Genomic DNA, 14,970 nt, shown 5'->3' with positions numbered 1-14,970 from the left:
GCTAACGCGGGGAAGGTTTTAAAGCATTAAAAGAAGAAGGCAAACCACATTGCGCAGGCGTACACCACGTACACCGATGCATCCATAGCATCAAGCTCTCTTGGCTGGATTGCTAACGGTCTGTCAGGTATCACACATTGGGCTTGAAGGGGGAAGAGCAGCGGTGGAGAAGAAGGGCGACCTAAGCGCCGCTACGAAATGGCCGGGCAACAGTTCCAGTACGATGACAGCGGCAATACCTTTTTCTATTTCCTAACGTCCTTCGTCGGACTTATTGTGATCCCGGCCACATATTACCTCTGGCCCCGGGATCAAAATGCTGGTAAGGCCTGACTGTGTGGCTCAGTGCTAACTGAGCTAACTTAACTGTCTAACTTAACATGAAGTTTTCTGGCGGTATTTTGGCTCGTATACGGCTACCAGCTGGCCACGATTTAGCCTCCATTTGGGTCTATCTCCAGGAGCTTTGCAGTGAAACCCAGCGACACAGGCGCCTGGAAACATGAGCTAACAGCACAGCTAAAACACCAAAAGCCAGCGTCACTCTGGCACGCGCTTAAGCTTTCCTTTGCGCTTTTATTGACCTCCTCTTGATAGCTCCCTACCTTAGCGAGACTCTATGCTAGTCCACAGAATGCAGCCAGAATAAGCTGTTATATAAGTTATGGTAGCAAACTTTATGCAGCTGGTCTACTGGGAGTAGCTGACTGGGAGAATCTGACTGGCAGGTAAACCGGTTATCGTAGTGACCTCAGATAATTTATGGAAGTTAATAAACACAGAGCCACTAAACTCATAAAATCATTATTTGTCCATCTTCTGCAATAGGATTGAAGATGGAGAAATACAAAATTCGAGCTGATTGAAGTAAACAACATTAATAAACCCTCCCCCTGGCACAGTAGTGGCTCTGTGCAGCCAGGCAATCTCACTGAATTGTTGCATTGTTGTTATGCATACTGATTGTGGCTGTTTTCATACTGCTAATGTGCTTCCTCTTGTCTCAGAACAACTGCGCCTAAAGAGCCTACGGAGGGTGCACGGCAGGTGTCTGTGGTATCGGCTCAGGCTGATGAAGTCGCAGCAGAGCATCGTGCCAACACTAAAGTGAGTCTGCTGAATTGAACTTTGGGTTTGTACTTATAGTAGCTCGTCCCACACGTGCTTTTCTTGTTGTTTGGTGGATTTCCTCAGCTTCCCTTTCTAAAGAATTTTTCTGGAGGTAACATCTATGAAAGCGAATGTCTTATTTATAACTGGTTCGAGACTTCAGTTATGAATGGGACTCTATCGTGCGTTACACCGAAGCCATAAGAAGTTTTAGTTTGAAGTCCTTCATAACACTATCTTTGTATTCTTTACAGGGAAGATTCACGGATGTAGTGAAGGTGGAATTCAGAGGGTTGGTGTGGAAGCTAGGGCTAGGGTGACAAGGAGGCATATGATTTGCTTTGGTGACCGCTAAAGGGACCAGCTGAAAGAGGATCACGACTTGCATATAAATATGTTGACTTATATTTGGACAACACTTCCTGGACAGTATAATAACAAGCTTGCATGCTTGGTTGTTTGCCTACTTGTTGAACGTCACATCGCTGCTGTTATTTAGGATTGACTAACCCAAGCTGTTAACACTGTGATCACTCAGACATCGTCTCGATACTGTACCTGTTTCTGACAGCATATAGATTCACTCCGATGGTTTATGCAGCTTGACACAGAATGTGTTGCGGTATATGTTATGGTCAGACTGAATATTCTCTTTCTGCGTGCGTATAAGAACTTGCTTTTGGCATGAGTGCAGTTTCTGTTGTTTGCATGTGACTTGTGCTGTGGCTGTAAACATTTAGCTGCACTGCTTAACATTTATCTTAACATCACCCTGTCTTCTAAGAGCTGTTTATTCGCTCTGCGTGGTTTAACAGCTTCTTACTCCCACTTACTCCTCTCTCGCGCCTTCACTAGACCCACATCCTGTATTTACGCCCAGTATTTAACAACTGGCATTTATAAAGCCTTCCCTTGCTTGGCTGCTCTTCGTACAGAAGACGGTGGAAGCACACAGCTTGTTTACCGAGGTGGAAAAAATCAAAGCGATCATCTCAGCCTCACTCTCAAAATCTCAGTATCTGTTTCCCTCTCACAAGTGTATCATCGGGATCGTGTTTATTATAAGAATCCATCATGTATTTCTCTGGTCGAGCAACTCAGACAACTCTGGCTAGTGAGCTGTCGTCATGGCAACAGATGCTGCAGAGCAGGCCACAGGTTTTTGTCATTGTCATGGTAACAAGTTCAACTTCAACGCATAAATATTAAACAAACAACAATGTCAGAACGTGGCATGTCCTTGTGTTTGGATGTGTTGGGTTGAAATTTGCTTTTAGTGTTTCAAATTATGATAGAATGTTTGTAGCTTTAAATGGTAAAGATCATTTCAGTTGCAGTGTTATATTAATGTGATCTAGTCATTGGAAGTGTTTCTGGAAATGACAGATGTCTCATGTGGGCTCTATAGCCCAGATGTTTATTCATGTTTCCTGTTTGTGTGCTGACATTTTCAGGAAAGCAGCCTTGTTATTTGGGTGGCTCGTGTTTTTGCTGCTGGCCTACAAGGTGTCTAAGCTGGACAGAGAGTACCAGGAGTATAATCCATATGAAGTCCTCAGCTTGGACCCGGTAAACACACACAAAACAAATGGTTTATTGCAAAGCCACTGAAGTCCTTAATGTTACATTTTTATTTTTTGTATTACTTCCACATCTCACTCAAGCTCAAAACGTGTCTTTCTGGATTTCTGGGACTTCTCAGTCTTCTTTAAATTAGGGCTGATTGTCTTTGTTACCTACATTACATGTGGTGTATTTGTGTTTCAGGGTGCATCGCTGTCAGAAATCAAGAAGCAGTACCGTGTACTGTCACTCAAGTATCACCCCGACAAAGGTGGCGATGAGGCCACATTCATGAGAATTGCTAAGGCTTATGCTGCGTAAGTATCATTGTGGTTTTGACTTTGTTCATGCCAGCCAGATTACATCTTCTAGCCCAGAGTTCTAGGTTGATCAAATAATCTGTTTTTTGTTTTTTTCCCCCCTGCAGTCTAACCAATGAACAGTCAAGGCAGAACTGGGAAATGTATGGAAACCCTGACGGCCCAGGAGGTAAGTGAAGCTTCTCTAATGCACACCAGTTTAATGCATTGGTGCACCTTCTCCACTGATGCTGGTGAAACAGTTACCTGTTAACTTGTAGTAAATCATTTGAAACAGCACAGTCCAGTAAGAGCAGGGATGATACGAAAAAGAGTTTGCTCCACTTTCACACACACTCTTTGTCTGTGCGGCTCCACTAATGGAATGAAAGCACACTTTTGGATTTCGTAAGTGGAGTTTTCTAGTTTTAGTTTTTTGAGGAGGCTTGGCTGCATGCAGACAAACAGGGAGGAGAGCAAAAAAGAGACTTTGTGCTATCTTTAAACAGTCACATCATCTGAAAACAACTTGACTTTTTATTAGCTTTTTAAAACTGTATCCGGATTTGTACACAATTATGATGCACAGAACAGGAAGTCTTGATCCATTATCTATTCTCTAGACATTCCGGCCACACCTGAAGCCCCAGAAAATTAAACCGTTGCCTCGAGTGTCTGAGTCATCAGACTAGCTGATTACTTCGATACTGCCTTCACTGAAGATCAATTTTCAACATGGTAGAACAAGATTGTGATTAGATTACAGGTTGTCCCAACAGATTCCCTGCCAACTTTGCATTCAGTTACTGAGCATCCAAATCATTTCCACACTGCGGAGTCATCTTCACCTGCCATTCTGTCTTCTGTTTGCTATTCAAGTTGCACATCAGGGATCAGTAGTGCACCCAGTGAGCATCACTCTCATTGTGTCACTACCAGCCATGGTAGACGTGGTGTAGAAAAGTTTAAATGAGCTGATTATACTGTTTCATATGCCAATTTTAGATCATCAACAACACAGTATCATTAGATTGCTCACCCTTACAAGTAATGTGCGACACAGAGGAGTGCTTTTGCAGAAAGATTGCTTTCAGCATGTATAAAGGGAATTTTCCTGTTTAATTCCATTGCCTCTTATGTCTCCCTTTTGTAGCAACCAGCTTTGGCATTGCCCTGCCTGCCTGGATTGTTGACCAGAAGAACTCAATGCTGGTATTTGTCCATTATTTCATTGTAGAGTTAACTGATAAATCTCATTTGTGATTTTTATTTTTTCTTAATAGCAGAGAGCCCCTATATTCCAAAAAACCATACTTTATTTAAAAAAAAACAACACTATGCGGGCTATTGGTTGGATCGAACTGCTTTATTTTCATTTTATAGGTGCTGTTGGTGTATGGACTTGCCTTTATGGTTATCCTTCCTGTTGTTGTGGTAAGTGTTCATCATGATTTCATATGGAAATAAAAGCCTTGTATTGTTATAATCTGTGTTTCTCATACTGGTTGTTCTTTTTCTTTGTACTTTAGGGGACATGGTGGTACCGCTCAATCCGATACAGTGGAGACCAGATCCTCATCAACACTACCCAGCTCTTTATGCATTTCATGTGCAAGACACCGAATATGAACATGAAACGTGAGTTTCTGGTTCACATATTCGGAAGTTCTGTAGCATTGCACATGCTTTACTTTATTCAGCAAAGGTTATGTTGATATAAATTCGGTCTTCTTCCTGATTGCATTAACAAATTGTAATTTTGGCTGACTCTGGCCTCCAGGGTTAATCATGGTGTTGACGGCAGCACTCGAATTCGACCCTCGCAACAATAAAGAAGCAACCATAAGACCCACAGACAACGTTGAAGTGCCGCAGGTAAAAACAGAAGTTTGCTTGTGTGAAAGAAGCTTCATAAGAGAAGAAACTTGGTTTGAGGGGGGTGTTATGTCCAGATGTTGTTTTTGAGATGGAAGTTTTGGAGATGAAGAAGGAAAAGAGCGTTCTCATTGCGATTTTATTTCTTGTGTGATTGAAGTTCATTGCCAGTAACCCAGAATTCAGCACGCAACGTGGAAGATGATATTTTTGTACAATACAGTATGTTATAATGACTGCCTCCCAACTCTCCCATAGTTGATCCGTGAATTAGGAAATATCAATGTGAAGAAGAAGGAGCCTCCGTTCTACTATCCCTACAGTCTGAAGGCCAGGGTGTTGGTGTTAGCTCACTTGGCCCGCATGGACGTGTCTGAGGAATTAGAGGAAGGTAGGACACATGCTGAATGATACTCACTGGAATTTTACATTTTTACTAATTATGCTTGTTTAATTATTTTATTAAAAAAAGAAATCGTCAAGTAGATCTGGCCTAGTTGTTCAAAAGATTAATGAAGCCTCATTTATCAGGAGCTAATAAATGAGGCTTCATCTTAGAATAGAATATAACACAAATAATAATATATCCTTTTCTACATCAGATAAACAATGCAGCGCTTCATTCAGTGCTTTTGATAAATTTCACTGGCTCTTTAAATAAAATGTTGTATGTTTCTGTTCCAGATCAGAGGTTTGTGGTGAAAAAGACTCCAGCGCTTCTCCAGGAGATGATCAATGTGGGCTGTCAGCTTATTTTTATGGCCAACAGCAGAGGTTTGCATATATACTACACATTATTACAGCTCTTTGACTACTGTTATACATTTTTTTTTTTTTTAGTTCTATTGGTGCTACCAACATCATGAAATCTTTGTATACTTTTCCATAAATGCTAATGTCTCTCCTCAGGTTTCAGTGCTCCTCGCTTGGTGACCATAGAGAACTGTATGAAATTGACCCAGATGATAGTGCAGGGCCTGAAGGAGTCAAAGTCACCGCTGCTGCAGCTGCCTCACTTTGAAGAGGAGCACCTCCGATACTGCATTTCTAAAAAGGTATCTAACGAAAGTTTGCATGTGCCCGCATACTGTGTGTAATATAATGGGAGATAAAGATGTTTTATGGTCGACAGGTCACGTATTCTCTCACTGCCATCCTCTTCCTCCTCCCTACTTTAGTATAAGGTGCGAACCCTCCAGGACTTGGTGAGTCTGAAGGACTCCGACAGACGAAACATGCTGCGTTTCCTTGGAGAGGAGAAGTACGACGAGGTCATGGCTGTGCTGGCCAGCTTCCCTCACATCACCATGGATATCAAACTGCAGGGTCAGTCCTTAAAAACACACTTTGTTTGTTCATAGCAGACCTTTGATAGTCTGATCTGCTGTTTTTTTTAACAGACTGTTCTCTGGCCATTAGTGCTGTATATCCATTAACCTCCTAAGAAACGAACTCTTTCATGGCATGCATTTTTAATTTCTCTTTGCTATTTGGGCTGATTGGGATCTGATGAATGTAAAAACAAAGAATTGCATGATTTTTTTTTTTTCTTTTTTTTTTTTTTTGTACCTTATTTTCGTTTCTGAGAAAAATGAGATCCACATATGAGGATATTCGCTTTAAATTTTGATAGAACAGTGACAGCATAATGTCCTGGTAAGTGGATATCAGGCCCTTGTAGAGTAACATTTAGTATTTTGGTCTAGACAACCCAAAATGCGATGTCCACATATGTGGACGCCAGGTCCTAGGAGGTTAATGTTGCTTTGGTGTGAGTTGCTCATTTTTTAAATTTATTTATTTATTGGATGTGTTGGATGTAAATATGGAACTGTGCACACCCCAAGTGTGAGGAAATGCCATTGACATCATGACATTGTTACTGAACAAATCTTGTTGTGCGGAGTTTCATGTAGGAACCTTTTCTTTCTACCAAACTACAACTGCCAACAGTATCACTGTGCAGAGTCAAGCATCTGTCTACCTGTGACAAGAGGCTCATGCTTGTGGCAGTGTGACAGGCTGTAGATGTTGTCATGTCTTGTGGGGGCCTCAGGGGAATGGGAAGCTGTAACCGGAAAGTGGGGGGGGGGAGTGTAACATAAACTCACTGACCACTTTAATAGAGACATCTTGTGAGCATTGGTTTGGACTCCTTCGTCCTTTAGAACTGACTTAACGCTTCATGTCATTGACTCAATGCTGGGCTGCACATTCATGATGCTCCTTTTCACAATCTCAATGGTGTTCTGTTGGTTTTAGGTCTGCTCAGTCAACTCATTGTTATACTTAGTAAAGAAATCTGAGATTATTTAACCTTTGTGACATGGTGTGTTGTCCTGCTGGAAGTAGACGTCAGGAGATGGGTACACTATGATCATACAGGGTGGACATGGTGAGCAACAATAGGAGGCTGTGGTGTCTAAACAATGTTCAGCTTGTGCTAAGGGCCCTAAAGTGTGGCAAGAAAATATCCCCCTGCACCATTACACCACCAGCAGCAGCATGCGTCCATACTTTTGTGTTATTTACAGCAAATCCCAATCCTAACATCTGCATTGCGCAGCAGAAGCAGAGGCGAATCAGGCCATGCAACATTTTTCCAATCTTCTATTAGCCCATTTTGCTGAGCCTGTGCAGGCTGTGTAGCTGCAGTTGTCTGTTTTTGGCTGACAAGAGTGGCACCCTCAGTCTTTTTTTTTTTTTTTTTTGCTATCGCTCATCAGCTTCAAGGTTCAGCGTGTGTGGTGTGTTGAGAGAAGCTCTTCTGCATACCTTGCTTGTAACGGGTGCTTTATTTGAGTTATTGTTGCCATCCTATCAGCTCAAAGCAGTCTGGTCATTGTCCTCTGACCTCGGGCATCAACAAGGCAATTTCTCCAGGAGAACTGCCACTCACTGGATATTTCCTGTTTTTCAAACCATTCTCTGTAAATCCTAGAGAGTGCTGTGCATCTGATCTGAAATACTCAGACTTGCCTGTCTGGCACTAACAAAGTCACTTAAATCACCTTTATTCACTAATTCTGATGCTCAGTTTGACCATACATGCCCAAATCTACTGAGTTGCTGCAATGTAATCAGCTGATAGAATATTTGCATTCATGAGCAGTTAAACAGGTGTACCTAACAAAGTGGATATCGAATATTTGTATATTTTCTCATTTTGGTAAATGTTTCTAAAGCTGATGCTTACAAAACCGACATAAAAAACAAGGAAGATGCATAATTACACTACAGGGTAGGGGAAAAATATGTTACTTTGATTTCGACTTCAGTTTCATGTTACTGTAGATGTGGAAGATGGATTAATGAAGAAAAATTATGGTTGTTTCTGTATGGCTGTAAGAAGAAGCATTGTAAGCTTTAGTGCGGTTTGGCTGAACTGCTGATCATTTAGAGTTTTATCTTTTGGCACAAGTGTGCACATTATGTTTTTCTGTGTTCAACTTTTAGACATTAATGTTTTTGGGTGTTTTTTTTTGCAGTCCTTGATGATGAAGACAGTAGTAACATCACGGCAGGCTCAATCGTCACAGTAACCGTCACCTTAAACAGGAAACGGATGGCGGTAAGAAATGTTTCCGTGTGACTCAACACCTACGTAATACTTGACGTAACAATAAGTTACTAGAAAGCAGGTTCTGCTGCCTTGCACATGCACTACTGTGGATCACCATTAGAGTGCACTGTTGACTGAAAACATGGCTGGATAGCATCAGTTAACTCTGCTTGTTGATGTGTGTGTAGGACATGTTTGAACAAGAGCAAGAGCCAGTGCCGTGTCAAGGAGATGAGACTGCCACTACAGAGGAAGCGGTAAGATCACACATGCAGAAACCATTTCGGCTCAGTTTATGTTCAGTTTGCTTGGGCAACTTAAAAGCTGTAAAAGTTTAATGGTTCAAAGAATCATGTTCACGTTTTCTTTTTTTGTGTGTCTGATATGAAGCAAGGAGACACAAGTAAAGCCAAACCCAAAGTGTGGCAGAACAAGAATAAAGGGGCTAAAAAGACAGCCAAGTCCAAGAAGAAAAAGTTAACCAAGAAGAAAGCCACTCCTGCTCCTGCCAAAAACAAGCAGGCCAATGGCACCGTGGCAGGAAATGTAAGCAGCCACTCACTCAGTTAGTTACACCTGAATTAAACTAACACCAGCATCCACCTACTGTCAGATGATTATTTAAAACAACAGTGCTTTCAGCATAACTTTTCATTATTGATACTGGTGTCGCAGGAAGCCGCAACAACAACAACAACAGCAGCAGCAACTGTGGCGACAAAGGAGGAAGATGATGATGGGTCAGACAAAGGCAGCGAGTCAGACGAGGGCGAAGCCAACAAGGATTCTCCGAGCGAAAGAGACGAAGACAGCGACAAACAGAGCGACACAGAAGTCGACGAGATGGCTGGCGACGACGAGGAGGTCAGAGAGCGTTAATCGGATGCATATGTCATTCGTAGGTTTAGCAGCAGGAGCTTTATCACTTAAAAGCCTATAGTGTTAATGTCCAGCTGATAAATGGAAGGGAAAGGCTCTATCCAATCTAACCGTCACTCTTTTCTCCCCTCCCTGTCAGGAGTGGGAAGCGTTGCAACAAAGCATCCAGCGGCGAGAGCGGGCCCTGCTAGAAACCAAGTCAAAGGTGACACACCCGGTCTACAGTCTCTACTTTCCAGAGGAGAAGCAGGAGTGGTGGTGGCTCTACATTGCTGACCGCCGAGAGCATACCCTCGTCTCCATGCCCAGTCACGTGTGCACGCTAAAAGACACAGAAGAGGTGAGATTGCCGCACTAGAATTTTAACTGACACACAGGAAGTGAGCGTGTGCCTGTGCCAGATGACTCTTTGGAGAATTTGGGATCTTTTCATAGAAATAATTTGACGCGGTGACATCATGGTCGATAATTTACACTTAATTAATCAGCACAATTGTTATTTTAAATTGTATGATTTTATATTGTTATTGTTTTTAATTAAAAAAGTAGAAATGTACACGATCATCAGATCCAGCACTGTACAGTCAGTTCATTGTGTTTGTATCAAAATACTTTGTATCGTTTGGATTACACAGTAATGCATGTGAGGTAAAAAGGTCTTAATAAGTTAGTGTGTGCTTATGTTTCTTGTAACCCCTTGCACATGCTGTTGCTAAGCAACCCTTTGCACTTGTGTCACTTGTCATTATTTCCTCAGAGTAGTGTGTGTCTGTGTTTGTTTTGCACAATTTGCACCACTGATCCTGGTGCTCAGCAGCACCAGCACAGACTGATGTGAAGGTAAAAGCTTAACAAGGCCGTTTTTAAGCGTGCATGACTGGCCACCCCCGCTCTCAAGGATGGTAATAAGAGGCGTTGCAGGTCACTGTCAAGAAATCCATTAGCCTGTCACTTCAGCAGTTCCTTCTGTTGTTTCTGGCTGCATGACTGTTAATACGCCGTGCTTTCATCTCTGGCCAGGACAGTTAATAGTGGCTATGATCACAGCTCATTCTCTGCTCGCACGCTGAATAATAATTAGGTTCATTGTGCTCGTAATGAGCTGTTTTCCATATGTAATTGCGCAACATAGTAATCATAGCCTGAGGCAATGTTGGTCTAATATTTACAGTTGGACCCCATCATCGTGCGGCAGTTCATTTGTAATTACCTACCACGCTGTGGCCCTCTGCTGCTAGATGATTGTACATCATTGGTGACAGCAGATTGCAGAAGTTTATAATATTCACAGCGTTTGTCCTTTGCCTCCTTTTGGTGCTTGCATTAGTGGTTTCTATGGGGATGGAAACAGGTCGGCTTTGTTTACATGGAGACTATTGTATTTTCGCATCAATCGCAGGATTTTGGCCACAATCCAGCATTGCAGCTATAATTAATACATAAAACAATAGTGCTCTGAGTCATACAGTTATATACTGCACATTGAATGCTTCTGTGATTAGATTTGGTTAAAGGGAGTTTTAATCTCTCTTTTACACCATCAAATCAAGAAACATGAAATTAACATGTTTATATGTGTGTGTGTGTGTCTCCATGGTTTTTTTTTCCAGGTGGAGCTCAAGTTTTCAGCCCCCTCCAAAACGGGCAACTACCAATATTCTGTTATCCTTCGTTCTGATTCCTACTTAGGACTGGACCAGATCAAACCACTCAAGGTGTGTATGTGTGTGCCTTTTTATTAGTGTGTGTAAATGGGGGGGCCTTCCGTCAGCCAATCAGTTCAAATTGTCCGGGATATGATGGGTTTTCGCTACCAAAGTGGCTGGAATAATAAACCCACCAGCTGCAGCCAAATGTAGCTGAGGCTCACTGAACAATGGTATTGATTGCTGCCAAGATGTTAGGAATGAGGGTATTGACTGCTAGCCAGAAGCAATATGATTTGTATTGTTGTAGGCAGTTCACTTTAAGTGCACTTAAGGTTTGGTGTTTCTTCTACCGGTCAAGAATTTATTTATTTCATAGCTGCTCACCTTTATCTTAAAATGCAGGATCTTCAAATCAATGTTATTCAAATTAGACTTGAACCTAATATGAGATTGGTTTCATTCTGAAAGCATGTGGTGCTTGCAGTGGAAAAAATGTCAATGCCAATGTCGGATAGACATACTATAAAATGACTTGTTTAGTACCTAATTTTCATCCAGTATTTGGATGTGTATTTAGATGTTCTACACAAAAAAATGTGTAGAACATCTTTGAATGGGGATTCTGGTTGGCACTACATCTTTTATATATATTTTTCAATGACCTTGTGTTATATGAAAGTTGTCAGCCATTGTCAGTGGCCGATAGCGCTTCTGCAGGCAGAGAGGAGGTTATCCATAATAACCATAAAGCACAACATGTGGGCCAAGCACTAAATGCATAAATTAAATGATGCACTGGCGAGAAAGAGTTAAAACACTTGCAGGCTCTTTACTAGAGCCTAACAGAGAGAATTTTTAAGACTAATATATTTAAAAAATCAGATATATTGGAGAATATATACTCTATATTGCCAAAAGTATTAGCATGCGGACTTCTAACAACATTTTTTAAAAAACAACAAAAAAAGGGGGTCACTCTCACGAGCTCACGGTGTTTTGATACAGTGATGGCACAAGTCCATTCGTGAAATTTAATCACTACTAAATATTCCAGTCAGCTGTTAGTGGTTTTATAACAAAGTGGAAACCACTGGGAAAGACAGCCACTTAAAATCAGAGCGAGGTCAGATAATTAGTTGGCTTGGTGTTAATTTACTTAACAGCAGATATAATACTGACTCTGATAGATCAGCAAATATTGGCTGATATACTTCATACATTACACCAATATTTTTAGCTGCTTCCTTGTCACAAGGGGTCGCCACAGCAGGTAACTGGAATTAAACCAGCAACCTTTTGCTTAATTGACATTTTAAATGCCGTAAACCAGGAACCGCTGCTGTACATTTCCTAGATTCCCATGTGATCCTTAACATTTCATGTAGGTGCACAGGTCATTTTTCCCAGTATTGTGTTACAATATTTCCTTATCGGTTTTCCAAGAGCATCTTAAGTCATATTGAGGCACATGCTAGCATTTGTAATAATCTACAAATCACCTTAAATAATATGCACAGACTCGAAAGTGTTAATTGCAATGATGATAACACAAGTGCTTTGTGTTTGTGCAGTTGGAGGTCCACGAGGCCAAGGCCATTCTGGACAACCACCCGCAGTGGGACATCCCCGACACAGAGGAGGAGGACGAGGAGCAAGAGGACAGCGACGGCATCGAGGAGAGTGAAGATGACGATGAGGACAACGACTGAGCGCGTGCGTACGCGCTCAGCCCTCCCCTCCCTCCTCCCTTTACCCTCTCATGGACTTGGCCACACATTCACTGCTGACCCCGCTCAAGCCAGAAAGCAGTCAGTGAGGAGCAGCGAAGCCACAAACACTCACAGAGTCACCGGGGACAGTTTCTACACACAGAGCCCTCCTCCATTTAACCTTTGCAAAGTCATGGACTGTGACCTGAATCCCGACACCCCGAAATTCTCTTTTCTACAGAGACTTGTTTATTCACTTTCCGCTGCTGGCGGAAGAGAATTCTGTGAATACTAACAGGCCTGGTGTGTGTGTGTGTGTGTGTGTGTGTGTGTGAGTGAGCGGGTGTGTGTGAGTGAGCGGGTGTGTGTGTGTGAGTGAGTCAATGGTATGTAACCTTGTGTCTTTGTACAGGTATGGCAAATGGACACACTGTGGACTGGAGGATCTATTGTTAGAATTCTAATTATTATTATTATATTGGCTCTTTTCTTCTTTTCTTGACAGGGAGTGGGGATGTATAACCGCCAATTCCATCTGCAAAATTAAAAATGCTGATCTCCGTATGGAAATCATTCTCAACACACTTTGCTCCTGTTTTTAATAATGCTCAGCACCATAGCAGTGATGCTTTCTATTGTACATTTATACTGCAGAAGCACGAAGTTCAGTCCTGCTTTTGGACGTCGCAACCAAGTCAGCCATTTGGGATATTTACTTACTTCCACTGTCAAATCAGCCATTCGTTTGTCCGTACACGTATTTTTGACAGAGATCTCCACAGATGGATGCTGATCTGCAGCCAGTCCTGTAAGTGATGCCCCTTCTCCCCGCGTGATTCACTTTAAAATGTTTTTTATTTTTCTGAAAGAGAAGACGTTTGATTGAAAGCAGGTGGAGCTCGAGTTGAAATGTGATCTCAAATGTAACTGGAGGGGAAGCTGAACAAAACTTGGGTTAGGGTTTGTTTGAATGAGTCATCTTTTAGTTTAACACTAAAAGGTGTGTCTTCGGTCTTTTTTGGGGATAAGATACTGATGTCAAAATATATATAAATGTATTAGAGAGAGAGCGTTACATATTTACTTACCTTATCTCAATCTTTTTTCCTTTTTTTTTTTTTTTTTTTGCTGCACATTCCAGTGTGTACTCCTTGTCTGAAAAAGGCCTTACGAATACAACTAAAATACTGCAACATACAAGTCCTTGGGTGCTATGCACCACTGGTTCCTGAGAGAGAAGTAAAAAATTTTTTCTTGTGTAAGAATCTTTAGTGTTGGTTTTCTTTTTCTTTTTATTTGATAACCTGTAGCTCATAAGTATTGGGATACATATCACTGATTTTGTCATCACAATACCTCCCATAAGTACAGTTATTTTGCAGTTGTATGTGCATTGTGAGTGTAAAAGTGAGTATGATATCCCCGTTAGAGAGACACACACAGCGCTCATCTGGGGAAAAAAACTGTTAAACTTGCTTTTTGTTTTTTTTCTTAAGCAGAACAGGCTTAGGTTTGCAGTTACTGCCATGTCAGATTGAGTAGTTTGGGTTTTTTTTAACCAAACCTGGGAGTTTTCCATTTTTCTGAGGCACACAGAGCAGCTCAGGCTCCCACTTTCATTGATAATTTTTCCGTTAATCATGTAATACATAAATGTGTGTCCGGTTTTGTTGTAATCTAACCTTGATTTTTACATGTGTTAGACTTTGGGAAGGAAAAAAAAAAAGAACAGAGCTACTTTGAGTAATTCTGTGGGCTCTTGCTGTATCCTGGCAACTTGGCAGTTTCAGTAATGTGTAATCTATCACCACAAATATCCATACAGTTGTGTGTTTTTTGTTTTGTTTTTATTTTTTTACAGTGCTTACTAGTGTATCATGTCAGTGTGGGAGAGATGAAAGTTTAAGCATGCTCTCCTCGCACCACATACGCATTCACACAATCTCACATGTGCAAACTATACCCATCTGTAGTTGTGTTCAGAGCAGGTGTGCGCTAACAAGTAATATTGTAATCTGAGTATTTATCACTCTGCAATAGAATGTAGCATCAGTGATTTATGCTGTGGGGGGAGAATGCAGTGAGGTAAAATACGCCATCCCACCCATGACAGACCTTATCCAGGCAACTGGCCGGCAAGTTGCCTCAGTTTGGACAAATGACTACCCAATGATTATCTGCCACTTTTGTTTACAAAGGAACTGTCATTGTAAATGAAAAACTATATTATTTGTATTTAAAAATCATTTCAAATAAAATCTTTTAAATGAGCTGGTTTATTATTGTATGCATTGAACAGGATTTAATTTTGTATATATTTATAT

General features: G+C 41.4%; 1 protein-coding gene across 1 annotated transcript; it reads left to right on the top strand.

Moving 5' to 3' along the window:
• Positions 1-46: 46 nt before the first annotated feature.
• sec63 (SEC63 homolog, protein translocation regulator) lies at positions 47-14,916 on the top strand. The gene is made up of 20 exons (XM_004541953.5): positions 47-322; positions 1,008-1,107; positions 2,565-2,679; positions 2,878-2,990; positions 3,101-3,162; positions 4,126-4,184; positions 4,356-4,406; positions 4,502-4,610; positions 4,753-4,847; positions 5,106-5,238; positions 5,532-5,621; positions 5,757-5,902; positions 6,026-6,173; positions 8,336-8,418; positions 8,598-8,666; positions 8,800-8,955; positions 9,085-9,273; positions 9,428-9,628; positions 10,899-11,003; positions 12,509-14,916. The coding sequence occupies exons 1-20, from the start codon at positions 199-201 to the stop codon at positions 12,644-12,646; spliced, it is 2,286 nt and encodes a 761-aa protein (XP_004542010.1). The 5' UTR covers positions 47-198; the 3' UTR covers positions 12,647-14,916.
• The last annotated feature ends 54 nt before the right edge of the window (positions 14,917-14,970 follow it).

This window comes from Maylandia zebra, linkage group LG15 (assembly GCF_041146795.1).
Source record: "Maylandia zebra isolate NMK-2024a linkage group LG15, Mzebra_GT3a, whole genome shotgun sequence".
Classification (NCBI taxonomy): domain Eukaryota; kingdom Metazoa; phylum Chordata; class Actinopteri; order Cichliformes; family Cichlidae; genus Maylandia; species Maylandia zebra.
The sequence above is the reverse complement of the archived record's forward strand: the minus strand, read 5'-3'. Positions and strand labels throughout refer to the sequence as shown.

Coding starts and splice junctions, on each gene's coding strand:
- sec63 (XM_004541953.5), top strand. CDS start 199: ATGGCCGGGCAACAGTTCCAGTACGATGACAGCGGCAATACCTTTTTC. Junction 2,991..3,100: donor ATTGCTAAGGCTTATGCTGC/GTAAGTATCATT, acceptor TCCCCCCTGCAG/TCTAACCAATGAACAGTCAA. Junction 6,174..8,335: donor CATGGATATCAAACTGCAGG/GTCAGTCCTTAA, acceptor TTTTTTTTGCAG/TCCTTGATGATGAAGACAGT.